Raw genomic sequence first — 16,025 nt, forward strand, 5'->3', positions numbered from 1 at the left:
CCGAAGGAGCGCTCGTTAACTAGTTGCTCCCGAGAAGCCCTCCTTCTTTTGTATCAGATAATTTTTTTTGGGTTGGGCTATATTCTTCGCGGGCTGTGTTGGATCCGGCCTACTTAGAAAATCTCCCGAATGATTCTTGAAGAAACTCCTGACCCATAGTTTCCTGCTAAATGTTCTAAAAAAACGTAGTTGTCTGCTTAAAAATGTTTTCTGTCCCCCGCTCCCTTCCCCCAAAATAGCTTTCTATTTCTACTAAAAATGTTTTTTATTTTTATTATTCAGTAGTCTAATGTTATATAATCTCAAAATCCATTGTTTTTAATTTGCCCATGTGACGACCATTGACTTTGCTTATCATGTTTTCAGCGCCATGACTTTATTGGAATTTTTAGGATTACTAGTAGGAGTCACTGGCAACACAAGTGCGAAGACGGAGGGGAGGAGACTTTGTTGAAGTGGTTAGGGTGGTAAGATGAAGGGCGGTGATTTATATCTGATGGGGGAGAGGCTCTTTAGGTTGGTTAGGAATATGGGGTTTAGGGTTGAGAATTTTTGGCAGAAGTCCCCCGAGGTATATGATGCTTGACCTGGCAAAGTAGTAAATGGAGACAATACTAGCAGAGGACTGCCACATAAGGCATAACCGAGCAAGAAATACTTTGTTGGAGTTGTTAGGTGTCGGAGTTATATCCGACAAATCTCTCAATAGGGTACTCCGGCTAGACAAAGATAAGAGGGGGAACATGAGATGGTTTACCCAGGTTTAGGCCCTCGGGATCGAGGTAAAACCCTATTTCTTGCTCATGTTGTATTAAATGATGTATAGGGGTGTATAATGGTGTTTGAGGGATTGATAGTAGTCTCTATGTTGTCGCGTTTATTGACTAGCCCTGCCCCGGCTTATATGGGATACCGGAGCCTAGGGTTTACAGGATCCTAGTCGGTTAGGGTTGTGAAGGAGTCCTCCTAGACACCGGCTTACTTGGTGCACACTCAGAGTCCTCCAAGTCATTGTCTTCATAGGGCCCATAGGCCGGGACGTCGGCCCAGGGCATAACCGCCCCGGGGGCCATAGGCTTCCGGTATGACGAGGGACCCCTGGGATGTAACACTAATACAATCATTAGGGTAGTGGCGATGGTGGTGAGAGGAAGAAGGGAGACATGTCAATGGATTTGGATCAAATGGTTCAAAATGACGACAGACAATAAAAAATAGATTTTATATACCATGAGCTTCAATGTTGCATGCATATTATATTAATTAATCACCACAGTTGTTATAAATACTTTCATATATACGAACATGACTGTGTTCAGTGTTGGGAAAGAGTATTGCAGAAGTCGTTTGACCATCATAATAAATATGATTTTCACATTCAAGCTGCTGTCATGCACGATTCAGAGATGCTTAAGCTACCGAATTTACATTAGTAATAACTAACTTTTTGCAAGTGACAAACAACCACTGGCTAGTAGTATAAATCTGGCATTTGTGGGAATTTCAAAGACCGTTGTTATTACCACTTATACTAACAAACACTCCTTTATTCCCACATTCACTGTCTTTATTCTTGATGATGTCCTTGCTGATTCTGTTGTTATTAGTTATTACCAGTAAACATATTTCGTGCTTAGCTGATTCCATACTTTTTACCATGCCCTTTCCCACTTGAGAAAGGAATTTTTATGGAATCTTTTGACCATATTCTCACATTCAGTGTCTTAATCTTGATTCTGTGTAGCTTTGGACAGACTAATGATACTTTCCCATTCAGGATCCCCCTGTTGAGTGCGCAAAGATCACATCATTTTTGTTTTGCTCTAACCCCCAGGTAAGAGCTTTCTAATTGGTGCAGGGGTTAGGGCGGGCTACTCCCTACGTGTGGCTACATTTCTTACTAGGGTCAACAATAGCATCCAAGTGTGCACTTTCAGATGTTCAGCCCATGTGTTTTAGTAATGATTGATTTGTCCAAAAAGGCAAGGCCATCATTTGATTCATGGGCCTCCACTTCGCCTTCTCGTGTAAGAAACTTACACAATTAATTAAGAAAACGAAGACACATAATATATGCTTATATAGATAGCTAGCGAATGCAACACCTCACATGATTCTCTTCTTCTTCCTCCACTGGAGAAAGCGGTTTGGTGCTTCTAATTGTAAATTCATCAGTCGATTGCTTTGGGTGCTACTACGAAATATGCCTCGCCCAAACACACTCTCATCATCATGTAGCTACTCTACCTGGAGATTAGAGCATTAACCAACATCAACTGTCGCGCGGCGCCGTTAGCGGAAAAGGGCTCAGATTAGCAGGTTCGGAATGCGGCATTTTACCTAATACTATAGTGGCACATTCAGAAACAGTCACATATCCATGAACTCAACATTGCATAAGAATTTGTGCCACAAAGAGTACTAATTACACTTGAAATCATAGCTAGTTAACAAGATTATCAGCGCAAAGTACCCCTGTTAGCGGCCGACAAAGAATCGGCAGCCACACTCCGCAGCTCTAGGGAAGAAGGGAAAAGAGAGGTAGCCTTGGCCAAAGCAGCAAATTCCAAAGAGGCAGAGAGAGATGCATGCTGCTGCTTGCTCTAAAATACTATGGGGTGGGGAATTAGTGCGCCCTTAGTTATAGGGCTCTCCTAGCTTAGTAATCCCTTTTGGTAATTATCCTACCCTATATACGCAGCATTCAAACTGCAGTGGCCTTCATGTGAGCTTGAGAATGCCTTGCGCCATTAAAAACTGATGATGATGATGATTATAACTGACAGCAGAGGGGCAGTAGTATGTAGGGAGACCGGCGATGTGGACATCATGTAATTAAGTTCAAAGATGCATAGGTCACTTTCATGTCATAATTAATCAGGCAACTGATCACATGAATCCCATCGTCACATGCAAAAAGGCACCACATGCACTAGCATAGTAGAGTTTGAGTTGAATTAATCCTGGTTAATGCTCAGTGATGTCACATGTCAAGTTCTGCATGTGCTCGTTTTACCATTTGCGGCTAATCACCAGCGGCTGTCAAAACCCCATTCTTTTACTGCCAGTAATTAGTGGTGACAGTGACAACTAATGACAGCGATGAACGAGAGAGCTAGGCAGCCTTCTGCTAATTAAGTGATAAAGAGGCATATGCTGGTCTCTTTGCTTCATGTATTTTGTAGCATCGAGTATTAGTTAACTCACTGGAAAGCACGCATAGAAGAGGCTTCTCCATCGCTCTAAGTCCTAATGATTTGAGTCCCCAAGACAGCCACTATTAGGGTTCTTATTCTCGTTTGACCCATCCTCGCGGTATCTTGTCCTGGGCCGTGGTGCTACTCGACGATGGATCGATCGTGCCCGTTGCGATCGGCCTAAAGGTCTTCTTTGTTCTTCCGTCTTTCTTTCTAACTCTTTGATGGATGATTCCCAAATCGCAATTTCAGAAAATATACCCGAGACGAGACGAGATAGAGGGGGTGAGGATTGGAATTGGATCACTGGAACTGAATTCCTTCTTTCCAGTTGAGTGCATTTCCTGAACGTCCTTTTACTACATTTCCCTGTCCTGCTACATTTGGAGGCGCAACTAATTGGTGCTCGCTCTTATTCTCTGAAGATAGAAATTTGCTCGGCTTTTTGGTGGTCAAAAGGCCAGTGTAGCGTACTACCAATACAGATTAATTGCATTTGGGGCAGCCCCCCGAATCGAATTTTTGCCCCTTGTGGAGTAAATTGTTCGCGATAAACCCTAACCTTATCCCCCCTCTGAAATTCCACGGGCCGCAGTTTTCTTTTCTTTTTCACATACATACACTTGCTCCCTTGTCTTTTGGGGACATGGACGAGTTAAAATTGCTGGAATCCGGTACGGCAGTCCCACTATGCATGCTAAAATTGCAAGCAAGGCATGTTTCTGCAGAACCGAAGCGAAGAACATCACAACTTCCTCCTGGAAAAACATCATCAGCACAGATGGTTTTTTGCCGTTGTGAGAGTCAGAGATGCATTAATCCAGGTGAAATTCATGTGCCGCTGAGCTGACCCGGCTGCGAACGAACAGCTAACCAACTCGGGGACTGGCTCGGGCGGTTCACATGCGTACCGCAGGGCCAATGAGAAGGCCCGAGAAGCGGCCATTAACCGCTCGTGAAAAAGCTGAGGTAGATGTCGCCACGGAGGAGATGGAGATGGTTGCGCGTCAGTCACGGGCGCCTCGCCTCTCTTGGCGATGAGATGAGACGGCGATCCATCCGCACGCACGTACCCCTTTGACCTCCCATCGCCGTTGCGATCGATCCATCTCCCCGCGACGACGACGAGGACGGAACAGCCAGCCCAACCCCACCCAACCACGTACGCGGCCGGGCTGGGCAAGCCGGTAGTGTGAGCTGAAATGCGCGCGGACTGCATGCAGAAGCGTCGTGTCGTGTCTTGTCCTGTCACGTCACTGACTGGCCATGGCCCATGTAGTGCGTGGACTTTGTTACAAACAGGTGCCCCCTGCCACTGGGAGATCGACAACAGTCGCAGGGGAGAAGGAAAATGGCAAAACAAAACGAGCACGGAAGGTTGCAGGGGAGCCGGCAGGCAGCACTGAGGATCCAGGGGTGTTTTGGACGACAGAGGAGCATGCACTTGGACCCGGGAGTGGGACAGATAATTTTTCAAGCTTTTTTATACATGGAAGTAACCGGGAACTCACGGAACACACACAAGTTGTTCTCAAAGTCTAACACGAGGAAGGCGATCGGTCTCTCCTTTTGTCTCCGACTCTCATGATGTTTCTGGCTAAAGGTTACAATAATACAACCCCGGGGGACAAGGTCAACGGGCGCCACTCTGACCTCCATGGCTGCACTGTGCCGCGCACACGGCAGCTGGCCGAGCCGCCACCCTGACCTGACCGATCGGGCTATGGTAGTGCTGCCGTCTGGTGCGTCGGACGGAGCCCACCAAAAACCACTAACGGCTCCACCGACCCATCCATGCCGTCGATCCACCGATCGCCTACTACGACGCCAGGTTCACGGACAGCATGTCGCCCAGGGTGGCCCACAGCTCCTCGTCGACGTCGAAGCCGACCTGCCGCGGCCCCTCCGCCCCCGGAGCCCGCCACCACCAGTCGCCATTGTCGCTGACTCCAGCGAACGCTGCTGCGGCGGCACCGTTGCAGACTCTGTCGTCCTTGATATGCTGCTGGCCGTGGTAGCGGCTGTTCCCGGTGCTCTGGTTGCTGGGCTCGCTGTAGCCGCAATAGTCATAGCTGTTATCGGACGCCTCCCGGTCGTCGGTCTCCGCCTCCGCCTCGCCGTTCCTCGCGAACCGGCCCTTCACCCTCGGCCGGCTGTCGGCCAGCGACTTCCTGCACGCGTACTGGCGGAACCAGAGCGAATGATGGCAAGACGTTAGTGGCAAGAGACGGTGTGCATTTGCAGGGTCTGATGGAGATCGGGGTGGTACTTACGGTGATTTTTTTGGTGAAGTTCCTCTGGTGGCGTTTTAAGCGATATCTCTCTACCCGCTCCTTGCGCTCTTCAGCGCTGTATCGCCCGACCTTCTGCGAGAACGGGCCTCCTCCGGCGTCTTGGCCGCAGCCGTCGCCTGACGGCACCGGCGATGACCCGTTCATCCCCTGCTTCATTAGTTTTGTCAGCACGAGGGAAGGAAGACAACAGATGATCAGCTTGATTTCACTCTCCACACAGCCTGATCGCAATTGTGCAAGTGATGGGGTTGTGGCGCGCGTGGTACCTGGAGATCGCCGGTGCTGAAGACGCGGCGGACTGTGCATGCGGAGCTGCTGAAATCATACAGATCGCCGCAGGAGGAGGACGGGGAGGAGGACATGGGCGGCAAAGACAGCTGCTGGTGAGGGGACGGGGACGAGGACGAGAAGAATGCGCCGCCGCCGTTGAAGTTGTCGCCGAGCTGGATGTGGAGCGGGAGCGGCAGCGAGTGCGCGCTGATGCTGCGATGGATGTTGTAGTACGACGAGGAGTAGGATGACGGCGGAGACGAGGCGGCGGCGAAGGGAGGGAACACTCCACCGACATTGCCACCGTCGAAGTATCCCCCGGCGGCAGAGCGAGGGATCAGGGTCGGCACTGCGGGCAGGGCCTCCTGCATGTAGGCGTCGCCGTACGAAGGCGCCGACGAGGAATGGCGGAACATTTCCGGCCGGACGGGCTTTCTTTCTTCCCCTGTACGTGGAAATGAAAAGCCCTGTGGGTGCCTTCAGCTCGTGCGGGGACTGTGTGCGTGCGTGTGTGTTTTGCTGGGAGGTTGAAGTGGAGGGGGCGTGGGTATAAGAAGGGTCGGGGCTTGGCGCGTACACTACAGCTACTAGTGCACGCCCGAGCGGTGCTGCTGTTGTGCACTGAAAAGAAAGATGCAGGGTAGGGTAGGGTCACGCGCACTATTCTCTCCCCCTGCAGTAAAAAAGACTAATCCAGGCGATGCCGCATGATAACTGTTTACCGCTAATGTTTGGCAAGTCGCCTAAGCAGTCGAATCAGGCTTTTAGATGGATGGCGTACGTGAAGAGGGATCCGTCACATCCCCCTACCACTGGAAGAGTGGAAGGTTACGAAGACGACTATGAGTGATGTGAATACAAGCACCAACTGTACGCTGGTGGTTTGTAAGAACTTCCATCTGGTTTCCAGCAATGGAAATCAGGGGAAACCCCCGTTTTCTCCAAAAACATGCAGCAACTATGCGGAGGCCGGAGAAGACCCTTCTTTCCGATGAGAAAAAAAGGCGATGGGTTGATTTTTCACCGGACCAACAAAGAACAGCCTACATGAAATTGCACAATTTTGATGGTCGAGCTTCCTTGATGTGCACAAACTATTCAGATTGATCGCGCACGAAAGTGTATTTTTGAACAAATATATTACTGTGAAAATTTGATGATAAAAGCCTTAAAAGCCATATTCCGTGAAGAGATGGTGCCATTTTTGCCCATTCTACCATATAAGCCGACTACCATTACAAGATCGTCCAGACTGAAGAGCATCAAGGACTTGTCGTACTGCTGAATTGTGTGGCATAGCCAATAGTCCCTAAAAAGGTTGCCTGGCTTCTATTTTTATCATTATATGTGAATGAAAGGTGCTACTCGTTGCAATATGCTCTTACTTGAAAACCAAAAGAAATTGCTCGAAGAATGAACAGCTAGGGAATATGCCCCAACTAAGTGCAGGACGATTATCAAACACAAGCAAGTTGATGCCAGAACCTTTCTGTATAAAATCAGCACAATAAGGTACGGAGCCACGCCTTACTCAAAGATATTTTTTTGCTTGCTTGGACGACCATCTGCCGACTGCCGGTACGTGTTCACGGCTAGTACTTTGTTTATACGGCAGTTAGTATTCAGATGGCCTTACAATTACAATTTAGCCTCGAGACCAGCATAGTAGTAGTATGAGACTGGAATCAGGCGCAAACAAATGACCCTAACTTTCCGAAAAAGAGAGGAAAGGTTTTGCCTAAGTGGTACCACCTCGTGACAAAGATTAATTTGACCGCACTCGTGAAGCAACGAACTGTTATACCTAACAAGATAGGGACTTCAGTACAGCAACAGAACAGAAAGAGGGAGAAAACACACTCTTGATATCCTGTTTCAGCTTAATTTGGATATCTATCGCCGGTTTAGATCAACATAACAAGCAGAGAGCAGCAGTACTAAACAGAAATGGAGCAGGAAAGGAATGGTGTAGAATACGTACTGTAATCGGACAACGATATGCTGCTTGCCAGAAGGGGACTATGGTCCCTCTACATCAACTTGCTGGGCTTTATCTCCGAATCAACAAGCTTCACCAAGTAGCTCTTATCTTCGTACATTAAGATCCCCAATAGTACTGTGGTGCTGAAATTAGATAAACAAGAAGATGCTTTCCCTGCCATATTCCAAAGGCAGTTTGATGTACAAGATATATGTCACTATCAAAGATCTTATGGGGCTCATTATCGCACAATTTGCACTGGACCGAAGGAGGAGGAGGGGGTCCCCGCCATGCTCACCTCTTGAACCAGGACAGAACACTGATCAGAGTTGTTTCGACAATCAAGAGAACGGGTTCCATTTTTTCTTCTTAATACATGTACCAATACGGAGCTATTGATTTCTCCATAACATATCATCTCCATATACAGAGTATTTATGTCATTCAATGGATGCACTGATGTCCTGAAACAATCCACAGGTTCAGATATGTCTTTAGATGCATGTTCTAGCACATAGGTCTAACTTAGCTGGCGACCGTTTTGTTCATTCCGATTAGACATTTGAGATGCTTTTCCAAACTTAACGTGTTTGAGGACTTCTGGCTTTTGGATTAGCACATTCAGTTATAATTAATGCATATCAAAATTTGGCAAAGCAGTGATTCTCTGTTACAGAATAGGCATTGGAATATATACTTAGGCGTTTCTACTTCTTTTCTCCTTTTGGTGCAAGGGATCTTGGAATATATACTTAAGGTAGCCTACATTAACAATAAATTATGAACAAAATGCAAAGTGATTACCATGTGAAGTTCATAGGCAACTCTGAAATATATTAGCAAAATTTGATAAGTAGGTTGATATGTCAATCTATTAGATCCGGTCTTCATGGGATGGCCATCACCTTAAAATTTCACTTCACGAAGATTATGATACATCTCTCTCATGGATGAGCATTGCCTGTAATAACATGGTCAAAGTAAATCACTTTGAGCATGGTACTACCCAATCATAGATGATGTCTTTTGAGCAACCTATCCTGTAATAGCCAGAGATACGTCAGATCTGTGCATGTTTTGCTACTAGTAGACTAATAACATACCAGAGCTTCTAAATTGGCCCATCTTCCAAATAGTTTGCATTCTTATTCCATTAGTTTACGTAAAATATTCATGGCTGTGTATTGAAATATAATTTTGTTGGACGTGACTGTTTCAAATCTTAAACCTACAACATCTGGGTGAGCCAACTTCATCTTTCTTTAGCTGAAAATATCTGATTTTTTGGAAGAAATTTAAGTAAATACTAATAATTAGGGACTACAAAATTCAAGTCATTATTGGAGTTGTGGATGTGTTAGATTTTGGTTTCTCTATCTGTTTTTAACTTGGTAATTTCTCTTTCTGCTCCACAATGAACTTACTTTTAGTCAGAGAAATTTGATCAATGATACATCGATTGATTGTCAATATATTTCAATTTTCCCAACATTACATAAAAAAATGGCACCTACCAAGTTATGGTCAGTTCCTGTACTTGAAAATAAGTTCTAATTTTATCCTTGCATGATCAAATTTCAGGGACAAAATGGTTTGTATTGAAGAAGGAAGGAGGTAATGCGATACAAGAAAGGGATAAAGACTAGTGCCAGTTCGGTTTCAGAAGGAAGACGGATTCTTTTTACCTATGTGAACAGTAGAAGAGCAAACTATGCTAACCGACTGTGGATGGGACATCAACCAAACATGAATAAGTCTTCACACACTTATCTCTAGCATTACTACTTTACAGATGCCCTGTGTGCAGAAAGACATTGTCAGTTGTCATTTGAAAGTACAACTGTTTTTGAGACCATGAAGTTTCTCCAATCTCGCACTGACTGAAAAGGTAATTGGATAATGATGAAATGTCACAATCGGAAAATACAGGAATATTATGTGCAGTGGCATCTTGGCAGCTTTCAGTGTTTTGAATATTAGTATCCCATGTACCAAAATATTTTGTATATATGACACGGAAGAGGTTGCATATTTCTTGCCAGGTAATGGATTAACTAAATTAAAAAAGGTGAGAGCAAATCATTGATGGTAATAGTTGATCAAGTCAACATAAGGCACTAAGGAGACTAAAACTTCTAAGTAATAGGTCAAGCGGCAACATAGTTGCGCCACTACTTTTCTCTAGTGGGTAGGCAAACAGCGAATCGACCTTACGAGTAAACTCTATTTGTCAACTGAACGTAACCCAGCACAATACCCCCCTCCAAAGTCACAGAGTGACACCAATGAGTGTAACATACATTTATCTCACTATTACTATTTTTCACTTTCTGCGTCTTGACAATGAGGATTTTTTTTCCTAAAAGTCAGTGTACAGGTCAACGGTATCAGGAAAGAAAAAATAAATCAAAAATCAAATTACGGGATTACATGGTTTAATAAAAATTCAGGGATAAAATGCTCGTTATCCTACAAAAGCTCTAACACAATTTAAACTAACACATATATGTTGGGGATATAACTTATGCGTTTAATGGGGATATAACTTATACGTTAAACAATGGAAAACAAAATGTAGCTGGTGATCTAACCAGCCTTGCGTCAGCACCTGGCGTCGGCATTTCCAGCTGCCATCAATATCCACATGTCTATCATCGAGGCCTAACAACACTCAAACACGGCAAAGGTGTTAGTCCTAGTGATTCGGTTGCCAGTTCAGTACTCATCAGAAGTCGAATTTGAGGCCTGCTTGCACCTAGCAGTTCAATCAACAACGGCTTGATAACATCTACATTTCACCTCAACATAGTTTATCAGTTAGGCCTGCTCTTGAAGAACAGCTCCACATCCTTTCCAAAAGCACCGGCACGTCCGATCAAGTGATCATCGCCGTCAGCCCCTCACCCTCTTCTCTATCTCCGAAACACAATCATGCAAATCTATTCAACATTACTATGAATATTAAGGCAGGCATTCTTATCAGAAAATGCTACAAAAAATTCAGAAAAATCTCATGGTCGAAGAGGTGCTACTGTACTGAGTACTGACTAGTAGTGAACTAGTAATAAGCTTTCCAAAAATAAATAAATACTAGCCATCGCTTGATCATCGATTTGACATCAGCAATAGAAATAGTAGAGGGCGTGACATGACAGTGCCTCACCTTGGATGTTGGCGACGAGCAATTTGGACTGGATGGCGCGCGCATGTGGTTCCTCCACCAGTACGAGTAGGCGCCGCGCGTTGCTTCCTCCGGCTCGTTAACCCCTAAATCCCTCTGCAATAATCATCCTTCTCCGCCCGTTCCTGTTCTTCATAACCTTCTTCTGCCACGACAACTACCACCGCCGCCGCTTCTTGCTGCGCCGGCTGCCGCGGCGCGCGGCCGAACGGCCTGCGGCGGCGAGCCGCGATGAGGGGTGGGGGCGGCGGGGCGATGGCCATCAGTCCAGTCCGCCGATAGGCAGTGGGCTGGTGGGCTACTTGCGGGCTGTAAGTCGAGTGCTGCAGCCCTTAGGCAAAGTTCAGCTAGCCCATTAGTGACAATAGCCCGCACGAGCTAACCGTTTTTTTTTCTTTCCCTCAAAAATGGTTTGCTTTCTTGCCAGAACAAAAAACTAACCCTTTCAAGAAAAAAAAAGAACAAAAAACTAACCTCGCAGCCGTGGCTCGGGCAGGAGGTCAGCACCAGGAGTCCTGGAACTTGTCCTAAATGTGATAATCTAGTCCAAAACTTGCAAAAGCAAACTATTACATCCTACAACTTGCAGCCAATGTGCAAATTTAGTCCTAGCCAATCAGACGACGACAAGTGGAGCCAAGTCAGCACAGCCCAGTCCATCCGGTCAGCGCCGCAGTTTTTGTAATTACCCCCCTGGCCTTAGCACAAATAAACCCACACTACACCTCACAAAACACCTGAATTTATTGGATCTCCGATCTGAACAACATGTTCTTGTCTTGCTATTTATAAGTGGCGTTTTGCAGTGATGGAGTAACTCTAGTTGGTAGTTAATCCATTGGTTTGGATATATCCCCACTTGCTCTCTGCCAGTCTTGACAAAACTGGTGAGATGCCTGTGGACTATGGAGTGTGTTTGGATATACTTGCTACTGTAATTTGCTGGACTTGTCAGGGTTGACGGTTCAGCCTTACAAGATGTCTGAAACCCCCATGACAAAAACTGAATTTCAACTGGAATTTACAACTTCCAAGGGCTGATCATCACACCAGACTGATGACAAAACTTGGATTTCACTGAAGTTGCAATGTACAGCACAAGGGAATCACACTGACGGTTGGATGTAGTTATGCAGAAACTATGGACAGCAAATCAAATGCACTAACGCTAAATCAAAGGGGTGTTTAACTGTTTAGTAAAGACATCTGAGGGTCAGGAAAATAACTTAGGCGCTCCATATCTTGCTGAACATGGACTGCAGCCTGCTGTTGTTGGCGATCTTCTTGACGACCTTCTTGGCGTCGGAGTCGCCGGAGTCGGCCAGCTCATTGAGGCTCCCGAAGTGCTCCGACGACACGATCTTCTTCCTCCCGGCGCCTATCTCGGCCAGCGACATGACGGCGGAGAGGATGAGGCCCTTGGCCATCAGCTTGCCCTCGGACGGGTCGAGCAGCTGCAGCAGCCGGTCCAGGTTGTCGCCGTCCTGGATGAAGATGACCTGGTTTGAGCGCCAGCAGGCTGGACAGCACCTGCGCCGAGCAGGTTTGCATCAGTAGGCTACCTGTGAGTTCCGCATCAGTAGGCTACCTGTGAAGTCCTTGCCGGTGAGATAAAGAACAGACGCGAATCAGTAGGCTACCTGTGAGGTCCGCATCGAAGAAGCTGGCGCCGAGCAGGTTTGCGCCTTTGAAGTTGGTCTGCCGCAGAATGGACTGCAGCAGAAACAAAATTCAGAAAATCAGCAAAACATTCTGGACATTCAGATGCTTTGTTCTATCTGACGCTATTTATATATCTGCAAGCACAAATTTGAGGCACGGTAACATCATAGAGTAGGAATCGATGGAAAGAGGAGGCGAAAAGGAGTAGGTACGGTCTTGAAGTCCTGCTTGATGAGCGTCTGGCCGCTGAAGTCCTTGCCGGTGAGGTCCTGCCCCCGCGTAACCTGCTGCCCGTACGGCCCGCCTCCCCGCATCCACCCGCACGCCATTAACGCCACCTCAATCGCCTCGCCACGACACTCGGTCGACCGGTACAACTACAAACGCAATACAACTAACCCTGAACGCGAGGGCCGGGTCGGCGACGAGCAGCGAGGCGGCGACCAGCGCGGCGGCGCCGGCGTTGGCGAGGTGGAAGCGCACCGAGGAGGAGCCGAGCCACGCCGGCTGCGCCGCCGTCGCCGGAGGGGACGGGGCGAGCTTGAGAGCGCCGAGGATTGACATGGCCATGACGAGCTAGCTTCCTGGCTGCCTGGCTGGATTTGTGAGGTGTAGTGCGGGTTTATTTGTGCTAAGGACAGGGGGGTAATTGCAAAAACTGCGGCGCTGACCGGATGGACTGGGATGTGCTGACTTGGCTCCACTTGTCGTCGTCTGATTAGCTAGGACTAAATTTGCACATTGACTGCAAGTTGCAGGATGCAATAGTTTGCTTTTGCAAGTTTTGAACTAGATCATCACATCTAGGACAAGTTCCAGGACTCCTGATGCTATTACCTCCAAGAAAAAAGGATACTACTACACTTTTGGAAACCAATCAATTCCGACTAAAAAATCTATAAAAAATCGGGAAGGCATATCTGTTAGCTGATATACATTGATCTAATGTCAAATATTTGATTTTCTCTCAATATATAACCGCCCATATAAGGTGCAAAGCTTACGGTATCCTTGAGCACACAGCAAAGAAATAAGTGATTCTTCATCCATCTCTTCATCATGGCATCCAAGAGCACAATGACCCGGATGGCTGCGTTTTTTGTGGTTCTTATGATCATGTCTTCCACCCTATCATCATCGTCCTGCTATGCTCGTACAAGTAATAATATTTCTTGTTGTTTTATTCATGTCTGCATTGAATATTTGTGTCTGTAAATTTGTTAACAAAAATCCGTCACTATTTTTCACTACACACATACTTCAATTAATATTTTGTGTGGTGCTATTAATTGCTTAATTCATGTTGGGCCTTATATGGATCGTCGACCGAACTTGCAGTTCAAGATGGAGTGAATCCTCCAGTGTGCTTCCATGTGGAAAAATGCCAAGATCGTTGCCAGACTGCATGCAGCCTCAGTGGCAAACCCTCGACTGGCGCCTAATGCAAAATCAATCAATGTTGTTGCGCCTAACACGATGCTTCTTTTCTTGCTCCAACAATAATTTTATTACAAATTCTAGCAAATGTAATATTGGTTACCAACTACATATACAACTGAGCCTCTTATGTCATGCAAACAGTGCTTATGAATTGCATGTCAGAAAAATCTTGTTTGTGTTTTACCTGGTTCGCAATTCCCCCTGAAAAGACTCCTTTGTGTTCTACCTGGTTCGCAGTTCCCCATGAAATGCCTCCTCTCTGGCTGGCCGCGGTGGGGCTGATGCCCCCTGGCCTTCGGCTGTCCGGCGTCTTCCCGGCAGCGGAGCCTCGTCCCAGGCTCCCAGCCATATGCCTCTTCCCTTGAGCTGGCTGTTGTGTGCTGTGGGCGACGATCTGTCCTGTGGTGGCCATCTGCGGTGTTGCGTCCAACGACGCCTTATGTCATCTCCCCCGGTGATTGGTGTGCGGCTCTTCTCCCAGCGGTTGTGGTCTTGGCCTGCTTTGGCGGCCTTGTCTCTGAATCCTATCCGACCTTTGGGATTGTGCGGAATTTGGCCAGGGCGAAAGCCTTGCTCGGCTCGCCGATGCTGGCGGCAGCGACACCTGCGGATGTCGTTCCCTTCTTGGAGGTGCCGTCATGGCCTCTTCTCCGCGCCCCTACGCGAGTATCGGGGGAAACCCCAGATCTGGTTCACCAGATCGGACGGCGGCGGCGTCTTGGCGTTGTATCCTTCATGAAGGCGTTGTTTTGTTGCTCGTGGTGTGTTTGGTGTTTGCATTGGAGACTTCGAACGCTTTGCTGGTCCGGGCTGCTCCTCTTGGCATGGGCTTCCAGGGCGCTATGCACGGCCTCGACGGGCGCTCTCTCCATGGCTTCTCCTTTCAGTCTGGTCAGATCCTGCACCCCACTTGCCGATCCTCTAGGCGCATAGGTGGGAGGTACGTTGATCTGGTTTGTCCTGGAGGCGCGGCCGTGCAACGATGGTGCCCGGCGTTGGTCGCGACGCGGCCTTGATACCTTTGTATCTTGTATCTTTAGGTTGACGGCCGGAGTTCGAGCTAGGAGAGTTCTTTGGTGTGTTTTATCTTTTCTTGTTGTTCCCACATTTCGTGTGGTGCTTCTCTCTTTTCCTCTTGTATGCCTATATAACTTCTCTTCTATCTATCAATGAATGACTTTGCGTATTCGCGAAAAAAAGAAAAGACAATGCTTTACTTGTACGTAGCACGTCCGAGACTATAATTAAGCTGCGCGATCATACGAGAGACCTAACAATCGACTATTCGATAATTACGCTGGTGGGTGCGCATGCAATTTCGCTGATCCACTCATCATACGAGACGAGAACATCAACTACATGAGTGCATGGAGAGATACGTGAAGCGTTCTCTAGCGTGGGAGAACGACGCGAGGGCGAGGCCGTTAGAAGACATTGTGAATCGAGATGAGCAAGAGAAATACTCCATCCGTTATTAAATGTAAGTCTTTGTAGAAATTCTACTATAAACCGCATACGGATTATATAGATGCATTTTAAGTTTAGATTCATTTATTTTGCTCCGTATGTAGTCCACCTAATGAAATCTTTAAAGGCTTATATTTAGGAACGGAGGGAGTAGCGATTAGGAGAATGTGATTTTCAATATATAGGCGAGTAAAGCTAAGAACTATGTAATCGTGTTTTCTTATTTTCCCATCCAAATAAAGAATTCTGTATACTCGTCTTATCAAAAAAGAAAAAAACACTAAAACTAGTTTGTCAAAAAATCCTCTAAAACCTCTCATCTAATCCTTGGTGGCCAAATAACCACTTAGGACATCTTCAAAGCGGACCCTCAAACCGTCCGCAACCGTTCGGACGGCGTGGTCTGAATGTGTTTAGCCATCCAACACGGGTTTATACCGGTCCGCCGGATGCATTTTTTTCCGCAAACCCGAGACAAACTTTAGAGGGTTTTGCGGGAGTCCGAATAGTAGCCATGTAGGACTCTGACACCC

General features: G+C 46.8%; 2 protein-coding genes across 15 annotated transcripts; both read right to left on the bottom strand.

The window, feature by feature from the left end:
* Positions 1 to 4,657: 4,657 nt before the first annotated feature.
* Positions 4,658 to 11,209, bottom strand: LOC123071325 (transcription factor GHD7). Of its 11 annotated transcripts, XM_044494862.1 has the most exons (7): positions 10,906 to 11,209; positions 10,498 to 10,681; positions 9,428 to 10,403; positions 8,547 to 8,782; positions 5,758 to 8,206; positions 5,471 to 5,641; positions 4,658 to 5,379 (listed from the first exon to the last, which is right to left on the bottom strand). In XM_044494862.1, exons 5-7 carry the CDS (start codon positions 6,175 to 6,177, stop codon positions 5,017 to 5,019), a joined length of 954 nt encoding a protein of 317 aa, XP_044350797.1. In that variant the 5' UTR covers positions 6,178 to 8,206; positions 8,547 to 8,782; positions 9,428 to 10,403; positions 10,498 to 10,681; positions 10,906 to 11,209; the 3' UTR covers positions 4,658 to 5,016. The 11 variants fall into 11 exon arrangements, with proteins under 11 accessions (XP_044350797.1, XP_044350800.1, XP_044350793.1 ...); XM_044494865.1 differs by lacking the exon at positions 10,498 to 10,681 and having other exon boundaries at positions 9,428 to 9,539; XM_044494858.1 differs by having other exon boundaries at positions 9,428 to 10,681.
* Positions 11,210 to 11,981: 772 nt separating this feature from the next.
* On the bottom strand, positions 11,982 to 13,194 carry LOC123065883 (uncharacterized). 4 transcript variants are annotated; one of them, XM_044489083.1, is made up of 3 exons: positions 12,985 to 13,194; positions 12,564 to 12,636; positions 11,982 to 12,442 (listed from the first exon to the last, which is right to left on the bottom strand). In XM_044489083.1, exons 1-3 carry the CDS (start codon positions 13,153 to 13,155, stop codon positions 12,150 to 12,152), a joined length of 537 nt encoding a protein of 178 aa, XP_044345018.1. In that variant the 5' UTR covers positions 13,156 to 13,194; the 3' UTR covers positions 11,982 to 12,149. The 4 variants fall into 4 exon arrangements, 3 of the variants coding, with proteins under 3 accessions (XP_044345018.1, XP_044345019.1, XP_044345021.1); XM_044489084.1 differs by having other exon boundaries at positions 12,798 to 13,166; XM_044489086.1 differs by having other exon boundaries at positions 12,202 to 12,485.
* Between the last annotated feature and the right edge of the window lie 2,831 nt (positions 13,195 to 16,025).

This window comes from Triticum aestivum, chromosome 3B (genome assembly GCF_018294505.1).
Source record: "Triticum aestivum cultivar Chinese Spring chromosome 3B, IWGSC CS RefSeq v2.1, whole genome shotgun sequence".
Lineage (NCBI taxonomy): Eukaryota > Viridiplantae > Streptophyta > Magnoliopsida > Poales > Poaceae > Triticum > Triticum aestivum.